Here is a 16,051-nt window from a genome sequence, read left to right on the forward strand (position 1 = left end):
AATCGAACCAGCTACCTCGAGATTACAAGTCTCGTACTCTACCGATTGAGCTAACCGGGCTGGCGTTATCCATTATCTCCTTTTTAAAGGTAAAATTTAGCAGTGGATTTAGTTATCAAACGGTTGTAAATTGTGCTTCTGTATTTCGACTACGTAAAAAACTATCTAATTCTACTAAACATCATAACGTTATATTTACATTCGTCCTATTCTTTTCCATTGAAACTTTTGACGTTCATTTCGTTTGAACAGCGAAAGGTGAGGAGCGAAAATTACGTCATCGCTGCTTAGTGATAACAGACCGCTGTTTTGACGACGTCCGCTTATTGCCAGGGAGAACGTACCTTAGATGAAGTCGCAGTTGTCTGGTCAACAGAATGACAGGGAAGCTGATTTTAATGTTAAATGCCACAAACTATTTGCAATTTATAATATTATCTTGTTTACAAATAGAAAGGAAAAATAATATAAATATAAGAAATGAATTTTTTTTCGATGTTCAAAATAAAAAAAAAAGATCAAAATCACGTGAAATTTGCAGTGGAATTCTTGTTTTGCTTCATTTAAATAAATGCTAGAGACGAAGTCTACGTTTTTAAACATCCCTCTGTATTCTTTCTATGAATAAACTTAAAATAGTCAGGAGGTTAACAAAACCGAGATAGAGAATTTATCATACTCGTACCTCTCCTTTTTACACCCTTATTTTTCTCTCTCAAAACTTTTTTTATTTCCGATTCTTGTTGATTTTGTTTCAGTTAAAACACTTACTTCTTATGCGATGTTTATATGGAAGGGGATATCCGCCATTTCACACATTATATTTGTAGATATTTCAATATGCCAATTCATTTCCAAAGTTGGGTTTTAGAAATCCCTATTTGTATGTACATAAACATTATATCATTTTAATACGGACACTAGTCAGTGTTAATATTAAAATGCCTCAGTTATAAATTACATAAAAAAATGCAAATACTTTAATTAAAATTGAGTTAAGTTTTACATTTGCAAAATTCAATTTCTTGTCACATTCTGTTGTTTCAAAGACATTGTTTAGATACATCAACAGTACTTTGAAAAACAGAGACAGAGATAAGAACTTATCTATGTGTCTGGTAAAAACAAACATCATTCGCACAATGAAATGTTGATTATCAAACATATAATCGTCCTCATAATAATGTTTGCAACAAAATTCGATTGTTCTCATAATAATATTAAAGTTATAAAACGAAGTCGAGAACCAGTCCGCGTTTTATGACAGAGATCGCTGTATAATAAAAAACTGCTCCCTCTCCGATGTAACGACCATTTTCACCTCGGGAGACACACAGCGACGAAACAGTGTTCTAACTAGTTCTGGCTACCACAACTTAAATGACAGTGACTTTATTTTCTGATAGTCGTGTTAGAGATCCGTAACAGCATATAAACATCTCAAAGCGGAAATAAGTTTTCGCTATGTTCAAACTTAAGAAATATGACAATTTTGACCATGTCTGAAAGGGTTTAGACCCTCTATGACAGTTATATATATCATGCATGGTATTGTAGGCATAGGTTCTGGCTAAAGATTGAGACCCTGTTTGGGTACCTAGGATAGCCCGAGGGGTCAGGGCAGGTCGTACAAGTTCTCAAGGTAGTGTTCGAACTTAGAAAATCTGCCTATTTTGACCACGTCGGAAAGGTTTTCAATACAGATCAAACCATTCAAAACATCATACATTAATGTGTAGGTATGGATCCTGGTTATCGATTGATACCATGTTCGAGTACCTCGGATAGTTCTAGGGGTCGGGGTAGATCGTATAAGGACTTTATTTGGTCATATTACTTTGTATTTGACCATGTCTAAGAGGTTGTCGACCGGGTTCGAGCCCCTATGCCAAAGAAATATACACATATTGTACATGGTCACATAGGTATCAGTCCAGGCTATCGAATGAGACCAAATTTACGTATCTGACATAAACATAAGCATGGTGTCAATCCATAACGGATACCTGGCAGCGCAATTTGCCGTGTCCAGAACATCAAAGCGTAACACCGGAGCATCGCAACTAAAAACAAGCGAGTTGTCAAGAACCACAGACGTAATAAGTAAATGTTTGCCGTATTTTTTACAATAAATGTTCGGAAGTGTGCCTCAACTTTCTCTTTAGAACAGCGAAGTGCATAGCAATATGAGAAGGGAAAGAACACGCGTGGGGGTGTTCCGTCCGTATAGAGGAAAAGCGTGGGGTCTCTGTCTGAAAGCTATTTATGTATATAGGTATATGGTGCATTTTTTGTCTAAAATTTGAGGAACTGGACGGATACTCCCCTCTTTATAGTGGGTAGGGATACGTCAGATTGCTCTATCCGCGTAAAATTTTGAAATACTGGTATGAAATGTCGGACTCTAATGCATTTTTTGTCTAACTTTTGATGATGGGAGTGGGTATCCCTGTCATTGTAGGGACTTAAGGGGTCCTCTTACTGGAAAAGTTTGAAAATGAATAAGGTCGTCCGAAATGGTGTACTCTGATGCAATGTTTTAATTGTAAATTTTAAGGTATCGGAGAGGTACTGTCCTCATTTGTACTATTTGAAAGCCGAAAAATTCCATATATTAATCTATAGTTATATCATGCGGTTTCTTTGTGAGCGAAGTAGTGAAAAAAGCTTATGCCTGATTCTATATATCGTGTCTCATGTCTTAAAATCAGACAAAACACGGCATTTTACTTATCTAAGTGTTTGGCAGATTAAAAGAGTCCGCTGCCATATAAATCGAACAATATAAATCCTGTGCTTATATGAAAATACCTTGTAAACTACGCTTTTGCCTCGTTTTATCGAGCACTTGTCTGAATTTAGGATTCTGTGTGGAAATAAACTTTTTAACTCTTTTACACTGTATAAAGAAATACTTATACTGCAACTAGCATTCTTTTATCCAAATATTTGTCTTTTTTTCATACGCAATTTTTTTTCTATATAGAACGTTGGCTTGCCCTTCGTTGCATTGAAGGTATATCATACTACAAAAAGAAACGTATCAAAAGTTCCGTGAGACATAGCGAAAGTTAATAAATCATACTTACGTCATTTTATCCATTTTTCAACGTATTCCATTATACTTAGTTTGTTTTGAATTGTGCGGCTCCTGTGCCCTGCACTTTGAGGTACTGTGCACGGTAAAATGCGCAACGAGGTATCCTTTATGGATTGACACCCTTATAAGGGTCAATGCAGGCCAATTTAAGTCACAAGGTAGTGTTCAAACTTAGGAAATATGTTAATTTTAGACTCTGTTCGAACACCTATGACCATGATATATATATATATTCCGGGTTCTTTTTTATTCGTTATATATATATATATATATATATATATATATATCATACATGGTCGTGTAGGTATGTAGGGTCGAATAAGGACACCATTTAGTCTTCTAACTTCGTAATTTGAACATGACTAAGAGGTTTTCGACCGGGTTCGACCCCTTATGCCACATAAATATATATATACCATACATGGTTGAAAAGGTGTAAGTCCTGTCTATCGATTGAAACTAAGTGTAAGTTCTTGGAGTATCCGTACAGGTCAGGGCAGGTCATATATGGCTAAAAGGTATGCCTCCAACATAGAAAATACGGCTTTTTACCATGTCTAGAAGGTGTTCGACCCAGTTGGACCCCTTTTGACCAAAACATGTACCAGTTTTATACATGGTCGACTAGGTATGGGTTCTGACTACAAAGTAAGACCATGTTCGAGTACGTGAGTTGGCCGTGGGTGTCAGAGGAGGTAATGCAAGGAGGTACGGCGTTGTAATTTAAAGTGAATTTGGTACATTTTGTGACGGTTCCCCGACGAAATCGCCGATGGTTAATACAAATTAAATATCTGTCTAAACAGTGTTTAGATTTAATCAATAAAAGTTATCTTAAGTGTTTGGAACAGTCAAGTTAATGAAAAACATTTGTTCGGAAAAAGTCCGTAAATACAGCTTTTATCCTAATAAATTACGCACAGACGGATGAACAGAGTGTTTCTTTTTTGTAACAAACTTTCAGATATTGTAATATTGTATCAAAACAAGTTTTTATTTGCTGTTATTAACGCAAAATAAATATTTTATAAGCAACTTTTCCTTATTTTACGGCTAATATTCAAAGCCAAAAATGCCAAAGCTCAACAAATGTTCTAGACGGCGTGTCCGTCGTGGAAAAATTGATTTTCATACTCGTTTGATTGATGGTCCGAACTACATATTAAAAGAAATTTCAGGCTGATATCGTGCTCCTAACGCTTTTATAATAAAATGAAATGGATGAATAAATTTGATAAAACTTACCATTATACGGTCCCTATAGCATGTCTACAGATCGTACAGACGGCCAAACTTACCTAAAACTATTTATTTCAATAGAAATACAAATGTAATATAAATATACCAAAGCATGTTACTTTTCGAGCTTTAGTTGTGGTAAAATATATTTTAGAGAAATAAGTTGCATTTTCGTGTATTTTTTTACGTTTGGACCTGGCACCAATGTTTGAGCCCGATCAGGTTTGAACCTTGTGTTTAACATTTGTGAGGTAGTTCTTGGAAAGTTCTACAAACATATGTAACGTTTATTATAATGTCTTTAGTACGTTTGTCGTAATATTTGATTGAAAATGATTTCAGGCCCGGGGCTTGAACCCCTCTAGAGATCGGTCTGACCAAACCAGGGGGTTCAGAATGTGTTTTATTGTGTAGCATTTAACAATATGTAGCTAAAATGTAAAACTCTACGAGAAAAGTACAAATTTTGACACCCAAAAATCCGATATCAGGAACAAAGCGGTCCCCCGGACGCAAGGGGTGAAAGGAACATATTCGAATCTGACCTTAATCTTTTGCATATCGATTTTGTCAGGGTACTGTCCAACATTTTAAGCCCTTCACAAAAAAAATCCATGATTTTATTCGGTAGAGCTGAAAAAAATGAGATGGAGAAAAGTGAAAATTTAAAAAAAGTACATTATTCTGTGAATTTCGACTCCCAAATTATTTTAAGGTGGATTTCTTTTTGTAGGTCAGGGTTAGGGGTTGGGTCAAGGCCAACCGTTTGGTACTTGGGGACCAACCAATTTCTGTCGGAAATTCCCAACCGCGTTCACTTTCTAAGACGAAAAAATACATCAAAATTTTACCCGTTTGAGCTTTCATTGGTTACAATATTTAAAGTAGTGTTATAATTCAAACATCACAATTTACATACAAATAGGGATAATGCACTTTTAAAAAGCAACATTATAAATGAATTGGCATATTGTAATATCAACTACTGTAATGTGTGAAGTGGCAGATATCCCTTTCCATTATGTTTAGTTTATTCAATCTGAGCTAGATAAATATGCAGATACATTAATAACGTCACCCTGTGAACAGTCCCCTTTCCTCTTTCAATTTTTCTGAACCTTTTCCCAAACCAAATCACTTGATTTTTCAAATATTGTTCGTGTACTCCACTCTTTTCCTCTATTGTTCGTGTACATTCGTGTTCATTTTAGTAAATCAAAAACATATATGGCATAACAACTTAAATTCACGCGCGTGGGTGAAGTAATGTCAAAATACGTTGAAAATAAAACAATGAAATATTACAAAATAATATTTGTTTTCTTCTCTCATTCCCAGATTTCAATTTCACATATCACAGCTTTAACATTAAGTATTTCCTTATTATATTTCCGGAAAATCGCGGCACACGTACTTTAGACAGATAGGAAATGTGGCAAAAAGACACGCATGAAACAGAATCATACTAAGACATGATGCTTTTCTTTGTTAAAATATGTAACTCATTTTTTCACTAAAAGCTCGAAACTCACTTGTTCAACCAAAAACTCGTGTTTAAGGTAGTTCTGCACGTTCGGATCAAAATATTACTACAATTATGTAGAAACTGAAAAAACCCTGATTTTTCAAAATTTCAGATTATATTTAGAAAGTTCAGCAAACAAAAAAGATGGTTTCGAGTACTTGACATTTTGAGACACACTGCATGTTTTGTGTACAGCCCTTTTACAGTTGGACGCTACACTTTACTCTTTGATTGTGTCTGATTGAACAGGTGGAGATGTCTATGATAGGTAATTCTTAAACCCACCGTCAGTGAGCTATTTTGATTTCTGTCTTCTGGCCTGTTTCGTCGGAACCCTTAAGGGTGTTTCGCTTGTGGCTCTGTCTTCTGCATTAAGTACATGCGTTTAGGTGCTTAAGGATTGCATTTATCTAAATATATAAGAGCATGTTTGTGTTTTACATTACACACCTTCTGTTGTCTTTGCTTATGTTAGGGTTTCACCTGGCGTTTACACTGTCCTGTTACTTTGGAACATGGTGGAGGAGTGGGTGGGGTAAGAGTGAGAAAAGGTACACCATAAAACGGTTTAAGCTTCCCAGTGGTGGTTTTGCAACTGGGCGTTCCAAGGCGGGCCCCATTGTTTTCCTTAATTTACTTGTTTTATTCCTTGCGTACTTTCTTATGTGTGTGTTGGTCATGCGCGCGTCCGTGTGCTTGGTTTTAGTTTGGGGAGGCTACATTTTTAGAACGTGACTTTCCCTGTTGGATATTCATCCTTGTTTTCATTATGGAAGTATATAGGAAGATCACAATTTTCATAGCATTGACGCAAATAGAAACTTTTCTACAATGTAGATTTAAATGAAACTTCTCACTGTTGTTATAAACATAAGACCTATAATACGGTGAAATTCAATGTATAGATCCATCTGCATGTTACCGAGATATTTACCAATGATTAACACGATCGGCATATTTCAAGTTGTTTTGAATTATTTAACATGTCAGATGTTTCAATATCATATTTCAACTTTAGAAAGATAGTAACTTTGCCATTGTTATAAAGTTACTCACGGGTTGTCATTAATTCATAAAATGGTTTTCATTTCCATACGCCGAATCCAGGCTTTATTCTACATTATCCGGATAAATGACGTTGCGCCATCACTTCATGTTGATCGAACGTGCAGAATTACTTTAACTCTTCCCTCACTACTTACTAATTGTGATTCCTTGTTCTTTTAGCATTAATATAGGTATCAGTCTCAAAATGTGTTGTATCACATAGTAAACTCTATGAACTTTAAATACATTGCATTAACTGAACCAGAATGCCTGAAATATTTTGATTCTATCCACTTTATCAACTACTCATCAATAATAATATTCATATTTATATTACCTATGGTTGGTTTCCTTACACGACTTGCAAAAAAACTGTTCATGTTCTCTGCAATGCCATGAACACTGTGTACCGTCATGCCTCTCACATCTGAAGTCTGTACATGAACCATTCAATACATCATGGTCAGCTGTAAAAATTAAATAAAAAAGGTCTGAATAATATGACCTTATAAAACAAGTACAGAATATACGAATAGAAACTAGTTTCTATGCATTTACGTATAATAGCATGTACTCGGAAATACAACATATGTCCGTCCTTCTAGAGGATATTTGCTTCCGATGAAGTGTTGCTGACAGAAGTTATACCACATGTATATTCACTATCGTAAAAGAACCAGTTTTGATCACAGGTTTAATTTCACAAATCTTCTACAGGTATTTATAAGATGTTCATTTTAAGACAACTTTTAACTTTGAACATTGTGACTTACATAACTGTTTTGTGATATTTTTCAAACTTTGAGAGGAACAACATGTCTCAACATCATATTTCCATTTCCGCTCGTCTTCAGTCTCTAAACTCTTTTGTAAATCTACTTTGGCTTCCTGGAAATGAACTCCACGGTATATTATAAGACGTTTTTCAAAGTCTTTTAAGGAAATGCATTTTATTTTGAAGGACACATCTGACTGGTCTTGCAGCACTTCAACTTTAGTATCCTGAGAGACGAATATCTTTCCAAGTATCTGCTGGACTGATTTATAAGTTTTCTTGTATGTGTGAACAATAGGTGGGATAGAATCCTCTTCCGAGATTCTGTTGTTTTTTACTGCATATTGTATAAACCCATGTACACGCTGAATAACTTCACTTGCTGACGCTCCCAGTGGCGTCACCACACGAATACCTAATCGCAACACGAGTTCAGGTAACTCTACAAAAGAGATCAGATAATATTGTCTTGAAAACTTGAAAACGCACAATGAAGTGGTAAATTTTTAAACACACAGTAAAGCTTGGTATTCTTACATTTTATGGAATTATGTTTTGTTCATAAGACATACGTGTAATAACTTCCAAAACGTAAACTTTATTCGCTATTTGTTGACGCTGAACAAAAATAATTCACATCAAAACAGGCGTCTGTTATAACATACTAAGTGCATGATACTCTGTTCTCTTTTCTATTTTCCAAAACAAAATTGCTGGTTATTTTTGTAATCTTAATGTAAACTAAAATGTATTCAAAGCCTGCAATCATAATTATATTGTACATGTATCACGGAAGAAATAATCACCTTTCTTTTCCTCCAAACGGCTGTCTCTCTGAAAGGCTGATCTCAGCTGTCGTAGCACTTGTAGTTCCTCTTCCGCCTCTTAAATAAAAACATTTCTCAAGCGATATATAAACATGTTTAATGTATCTGTATATTTTTACATGAAAGAAAATATATGATTAATTTTGCATGTGCAATGGGGTGGGGGCGGAGTTTCAATCGTACTGAACCTTACCTAAACAGCAAAGATTACGGTGACATTTTCCTAAATATTGTGTCTCAAGATAATGACGGACATATACCTGCTGCACACATTTTGGAACAAACCAGTCTTTGTGGCTACGGAAAAGGATTAACTACAGGTTTCTGTTTCATGATTACTCCCACAGTTATCTGTCTTACGCTAATGAATTTCTAAATAACGTCAGAGCTATAATTTTCATGAACATTAAAATTAAAGATTAAAGCAAAATGCTGGAGAAAAATACCTGGTAAAAAATTGAAAACTAGTTTTGATAGAATTTGAAATCAATCAGGTCATTGACGAAGCAGTTAGGTAAATGATATGTAAATCTGCTGTTATAAAAGCAGTTAAAAGGTCTATACAAACTTTTCAATTTTTCTTTCAAGTGTTGAACCTCTTGGACTCTCTGAAAATAAAATACATGGAGTCAACTAGAGGCTCGTAAACATGTGGACTTTTAAATAAAGCAATAACAAAGACACACAACAACTGAAAATGTAGTTGAAATGAGTTGAATCTGTGACTGACATTGTGCAAAGAATCATTTTGTTTTGATAGATTTAACAATGGTAAATTATCGATCTGTTACAAGACCTCTGCTGTCAAAATTAGCAGAACATTTGTATTGAATATACTCTTTATCAAATCTAATGTACAACTGGCATTACATGAAATAATCTTTGTATTATATACCTTATGTCATTATTGGTAAATCTTTGGCCAATGTTAGCCCATTCTAAGGACACAGTCGAACTGCTATAGAAGGAATAAGTGGAGATGTGGTAGCCAGGCTTTCGTTCAAAGCAACATTATTTTCCTCGAACAAAAATGAACAAAACTTCAAATAAAACATGTCTGTTTCACTTTGAGTCATGATAAGTTATGCACTACACACTTATCTGTTGCATTTCGACTGGTGTTAATCAAACTATTTCCTCTTGCTTTTGAAGCAGCATTGTGACAAAAAAGCTCTTATATGTATGTGACTTTCTCGAATTAGCTCTTTTATGTATGTGACTTTCTCGGATTTTAGTCACCATTCTAACTAAAATAAAAAATTGAACTTTAAGAATCTGCGGACACTTCTTATTATTGAAATCAACCTTGTTCATACCTACTGATGAGCTGGATGCTAAATCGAAGTAAACGAATTTGAAACATTACATTTAACGAATACAATTAACAATTAACATGTTTGAAATTATCAGATCAAATTCACCGTGCACTTGTATATTTTAGGGGAAAAAAACGAAAAAGTAAAAAGCATGAGTACTTGTTTCTGAGCTTCTTTAAACGTATCAGCAGCTTCCTTCATTGCGTGGTCTTTCAACTTTTGGATTTCTTCTAACGTAACAATATTAATTTGATGCTGTTTTAACTAGCAAAGAAAATACATAATGTACATTTTACTTTGTCTGACATTAGGACAAATAATATTGATAATAAAGATAGCAAATAAAATTGTATTGTCACAAACCTTTTTGATCAGAGTTATAATAATTATAGAATACAGGTTCGATTGAACGCCTTAAATTATCAATGTTCAAATGATAATGTGTATCTGATGATGAAATGAATTATAATTATAAAATGAAAAAAAACAGGAGTAGCTAACAGGCATCAATGAGAATGCTTTCAGAGGGCATAATACTCTTATGTTATTTTTGCTAAAACCCTCATAAAATCATTAACCTCAACAATAATATTTCTACGTGAGAGTTTTTTTAACGAATACAATTAACAATTAACATGTTTGAATTTATCAGATCAAATTCCCCGTGCACATGTATATTTTAGGGGGAAAAAAACCCCGAAAAAGTAAAAAGCTAAGTACTTGTTTCTGAGCTTCTTTAAACGTATCAGCAGCTTCCTTCATTGCGTTGTCTTTCAAATTTTGGATTTCTTCTAACGTAACAATATTAATTTGATGCTGTTTTAACTAGCAAAGAAAATACATAATGTACATTTTACTTTATCTGAGATTAGGACAAATAATATTGATAATAAAGATAGCAAATAAAATTGTATTGTCACAAACCTTTTTGATCAGAGTTAACATAATTATAGAATACAGGTTCGATTGAACGCCTTGAATTATCAATGTTCAAATGATAATGTGTATCTGATGTTGAAATAAATTATAATTATAAAATATAAAAAAACAGGAGTAGGTAACAGGCATCAATGAGAATGCTTTCAGAGGGCATAATACTCTTATGTTATTTTTGCTAAAACCCTCATAAAATCATTAACCTCATCAATAATATTTCTACGTGAGAGAATACATTAATTTAGTTTATAATATGACAAATGGGTAACTAAAGTAAGAACGACGAAAAAGGCGCAAATGGTAATATATCAAAGGACACCTTGTCAATATTTTTCAATGCTTCTTTTATGCTTTCATCCTTTGCAAATACCATCTTATTAGCATTGTTCTTGACTTCCAGTACATCTTTGAAGTTATCGAAATATTCATGAAGTTGGTCGTCTGACAGTTCATAATTCGCATTGTGCAGTATTTCATTGCGAGTGGTTCTTGCCTAAAAGAATATTTATTTATATCTACAGAATAAAGTGTATAAATATGTATTTTGTCGGATAAAATTTGATACCGCATGAACACAAATAAAAGCTTGACTGTGTAAAAGTGATATTTGTATGTTAAATTACGTAAAAGCAGAAGCTGTACCTGCAGCAGTAAGGAAAACATTTACGAATGTGCAAATGCGATGCATCATTTTAAAAGTCAACTAATCTTAGCAAAAATAAAGTAATTGAAATCACCATATCAAAAACACCATAATTGGCATCTGTTAGATATCTCCTGTTGTTTATGAACAAACTCAGCAGTCCTGCGCAGTCAATTTCTTTAGAAGAACCCTTCCCTTTGTAACCTTTGGTATTTATATAGCAAGTTGCAACACTCCATGGGTCGTAGCTCCATCGATCAAGCTGCGTGTTCTCCAGTTCAGGATGTTCGAACCGATGATCGGAAACTACTTGGTCATAAAACAGACTGCAATATCCCTTATTAGGACACGGCTGCCTATTGTGTTGGTAATCTGAACATAGACACTTATTCTTGTTTTGTTTTCTGTAACATTGTTTCTTATTGTGCAAGGGATAAAGACTGTCTGCACTACATTGTGTACATGGTTGTTTTGAATTAGGTAGTGTATTCAATATTTCAGCATGGCGACGTTTCACTTCTTTCTCTGCTACACCTTCTATACCAAGCTTAAGGTACTTAAGACCAAGAACACCTCTTACCCAGTTGGTGTAAAGTCTTTCTGATAGTTGAAGTTTTACTGACAGGTCAGCTTCGCCTGTGAATTTAGATTTGTATAGAACACTTTTGTTAGCAATACCAGCAATATAGGACACCATGGCATTAACTTTCATTCTAGGTCTAAAGACAAGGATGAATATCCGACAGGGAAAGCCATGTTCCAAAAATGCAGCCTTTCCAAGGACAAAACAATCAAATACAGGGACACAGTCACCGCCTTAAAACGGTCAGTGGCAAAACCACCACTAAGGAGTTTAAACCGGTTTAAGATGCACCTAACCTCACTCTTGCCCCACCATGTTCGAAAGTCTCAAGACAGTGTAAATAAAAGTAATCCCCGCCACGTGAAACTCTTACATACGTAAAGGCAACAGAAGACATGTAAATGTAAAACACAAAACCTTGTAAGCATTTCAGTATCAATATAATTTTACTATATACGGTTGAATTTTACGATTTTAAAATAGTGTCTAAAAAGTAGTTATAAGTTGTTATTGTTTCTCATGGCAATTTCGTTCAGTGTTTAACGAAACTTTTCACTTGTGACGTGTTGCAATATCACATCTGAGTAAAATGTTTAAATAAAGTCGGTATATTACTAGTGAATATCTTACCCTTTACTGTTATTGTTGTACATGACGTAACTCTATCAAATGCTATTACGTACAATCCGTCATCTTTTAACTGCACATTCCGGATGAAAAGTTTATGCTCGAGACCATGTGAAACGGCAACTACTCGAGACGATTGTGTTATTTCCTTGTTGTTATGAAACCATTGTGGGTTCTTAGTGTGTGCGTTCACAGTGCAAACAAGAGATATATCCATATATTCTTTGACTTGACCGTCAACATCTATATGTAAAGCTTCGACCACCATCAAATCTTGTTCTGTTTCAACATAAATATCTGATTCTTAATGTTCTGTAATTTACCTTTTATCTAAATTTCACAATAAAATCGTAAAACAGTATGTAATATTATCACAGCTCATTTGAACATTTATTTTAACATATCATTTTAGACAGGGGTCTAATTGCACCAGGCAGATTAGCGAAACAATGGTCCCATGATCCTCTTTTCGTAATCAACTTCTAATGATAATTAATCTTAATGATATATAAAATGATGTGTCTGAAGGAAAAAACATTTTTGGTCTATGGTCAATAATTTCAAATACCTTTAAATTCTGACGGTTTGTAACAAAATTTAATTCAATTAACGGTGATCTCATAAGTGTATTGTTCGTGTTTTGGAGTATCTGCCGGTGTCAGAATTTCCTAAAAGATAAAACATAATTTTACATACTTGTGACTTTAACGAAAGCTGACGTTAAAACATTCTTGCAGATACATGAGTATTCGCCAGTATCTATCGTCTTTGCTTTGGCAAACACTAACCAGTGACTGCATTTATCTGCAGAAACCTTGACAGTTTTCGTTTCAAAAAGCCTTTCACCATTTTTCCGCCACTCTGTTTGACTGCCAGCTGTGTTTAGTTCACAAAATAGAACTACTGATTCATCTTCATGCACGAATATATCGGATAGCGGCTGAATGAACTCTGTTGTCTGTTCTAATATATCTACAATAAAGATGGCGCCCGCACATATCATCCGTTATTTTTCGTGCTTGGCAAGAAAATGGGTATATTAAGGTAAATAAAATTTATCATCAACAGTCAATCACTCGAATGTTTCTATATATCTTTTTAAGGCCACTAACTACGACTCAGATTATATCTGTTTTCGCTAAAGTGCAGCAATACATACATTTGTATTTGCCTCTAAGTAATTCTCCACGTGACCGGAATGCCGACGCGCAGGTGACCATTGGTGCAAACCGGTCACATATAGCATATTCTTAGTACTTTTCTCAACTAATTTCCTACGTTCATATTTATCTAGCTAAAACAGTATAAAATAGTTTAAACTAATAAAAAAACAATAACTAGAGACAATCCATATTTTCGTTACACCCTATCCTTATAACATGTTTTACTGTTAAGGAAATGAATAAATATAAGTTTTCGTTGAAAGCTTGTTTTCAGATCCTCCTTAACATTATTTTGACTGTAAATGTTATTAATGAATTTGATTTATGTACGTGATGTATTTAATATAAATACTGTTTAAACTAAATAAGATAACACAAAACAACATCAATGTTTGTGCTACGTTTACTTCGTGAATATAAGTTTGCACATAATTTGAATGCGGCTACCTTTAAGTCTATGCAATAAAATACATCAAATGGATTGAAAAATATCTTCTTTACAAAACTAGGCAAAGTACATTCGGCGACTTACGATTTCAATTAAAAAGGTTTTTTAAGATAATTGATGGCTAAATATTAAGTATTATCTAATTTGAAATAGAAATCCGCGGCACACTTTTCATATCAGGTACACTTGTATTATAAACATGCATTTAATATCTGTGTCTTCTTTTCACCATAGTATTATATACACGTGTACAGCGCCATAACAATGCCTTTTTATCAGTTATTCAGGGAAAAAAGGAGAAAATAAATTGTTTAACGAATATTTCACGAAATTATGTTTGGGTCACGTATATATACACATCAGTTCACACTTATTATATACGGTATATACATTAGAAAAGGAACTTTATATTAGTTTTTAGGGTTTACAAAACGGAAACGGAATTTTAACGAGTGTATCGGACGTTGTACATAAATACATTAGTCCACACATATTATATACCTTATACACATTAGCAAACGTACGTTTAAATACACCAGCTAACGTCGTTAAGTATCATTGGCATAGTGTGCCAGTCAAATCGCAGAAACACTTTTGGCCTCAGACGGAACGCCGGTATGGCGACATCATAAACCAAAGTATATGATACAAATGTCAATAAACGGCTGTCGTGAACCTACTGGCAATAATGTGAGACATAATTTCACAAGAACCTATGTATCGCATATAAGTTATGATAAAAATATTCAATTATAACGTGAAAATGTAAATCCCAAAAATTGGCTGCTTTAGAAAATATATCTTGAAAAGAAACAGTTTTATCGGTACTGTACGTTAATTGTTAATGTATTCAGATTACATTATTATCAACGTTTACATAAATCTTCTTACTGATACATAAAAATATGTTAACACGAGTGAGCATAGTTACATACCAATGCATTCTACCGTGTCTCCTTTTTCTCTCAACAGATCATCTTCCGTTTCGCTCTGTCGATTTAAAGCTGATTCGCTAGTTATAGCCACATGAGAATGACAATCGATATTCTCTGTTTGTGTCCCTTCTGTAATGAACTTTTCGCTAACTTTGGTTGCTTCCGATTCGTCGTATAAATGAACAAATCGTTTGCATTCATATTCGGTTTCACTACCTTTGACAAGTTCAATCAAAGATTCGCGTAGGGACTCCCATTTCTGCTGCTTGTATGTATTGTATTCCAGTGACGCGGAATCGGTGTACTTTTCAACATTTCTTAGTCGGTCAAAAATGCAACTGGTGCAGTTAAGTTTAGAACTTTCTGATAAAACGAAAATCACATAGCATATGGTAGATAACCCCAATGATTCTATTTGCGTATTAACACTTTCTTCGTCTTTTTTAAACAATGCTTGAAACAAGTCATAGTGAAAAGTTTTGATAGTGTCTCTCTTTTCTGTTAGAACAGAATCAAGTGCCCTCCCGTGGTTTGCTTCATTCTTTGTAATAACAGCCTTCAAAGCTAAGGGTACAACTTTACTCCAAAGTGAAATTATACAGCCCATGACCCCGGGTAATATCATCGTCTTTCTGTAAAAATACTGACTTTACTTAAAAAATCTAGGTAGGAGTGCCAATTTAAAATTAATTTGAGCTATAAGTAATTGATTGAAATTGAGATATACCCAAAAACATGTATGACGAGATGTCATGCCTTCACATTTGAATAAAAAGATAATAGATGTTTCTGAAAATAATTTTCAATGTCGTTTTTGTGTTAGACCTTCAAACATAATACAATAACAATGTTTTGTTTTGAATTTTGAATGTTAACATTCTCTATCG

General features: G+C 34.1%; 1 protein-coding gene across 1 annotated transcript; it reads right to left on the reverse strand.

Annotated features, from left to right (window-relative positions):
* Positions 1-7,643: 7,643 nt before the first annotated feature.
* LOC123541673 (uncharacterized) lies at positions 7,644-15,789 on the reverse strand. The gene is made up of 10 exons (XM_053531350.1): positions 15,165-15,789; positions 13,315-13,590; positions 12,622-12,897; positions 11,503-12,044; positions 11,085-11,258; positions 10,550-10,654; positions 9,989-10,093; positions 9,082-9,121; positions 8,493-8,570; positions 7,644-8,128 (listed from the first exon to the last, which is right to left on the reverse strand). Exons 1-10 carry the CDS (start codon positions 15,787-15,789, stop codon positions 7,644-7,646), a joined length of 2,706 nt encoding a protein of 901 aa, XP_053387325.1.
* Between the last annotated feature and the right edge of the window lie 262 nt (positions 15,790-16,051).

This window comes from Mercenaria mercenaria, chromosome 19 (assembly GCF_021730395.1).
Source record: "Mercenaria mercenaria strain notata chromosome 19, MADL_Memer_1, whole genome shotgun sequence".
Classification (NCBI taxonomy): domain Eukaryota; kingdom Metazoa; phylum Mollusca; class Bivalvia; order Venerida; family Veneridae; genus Mercenaria; species Mercenaria mercenaria.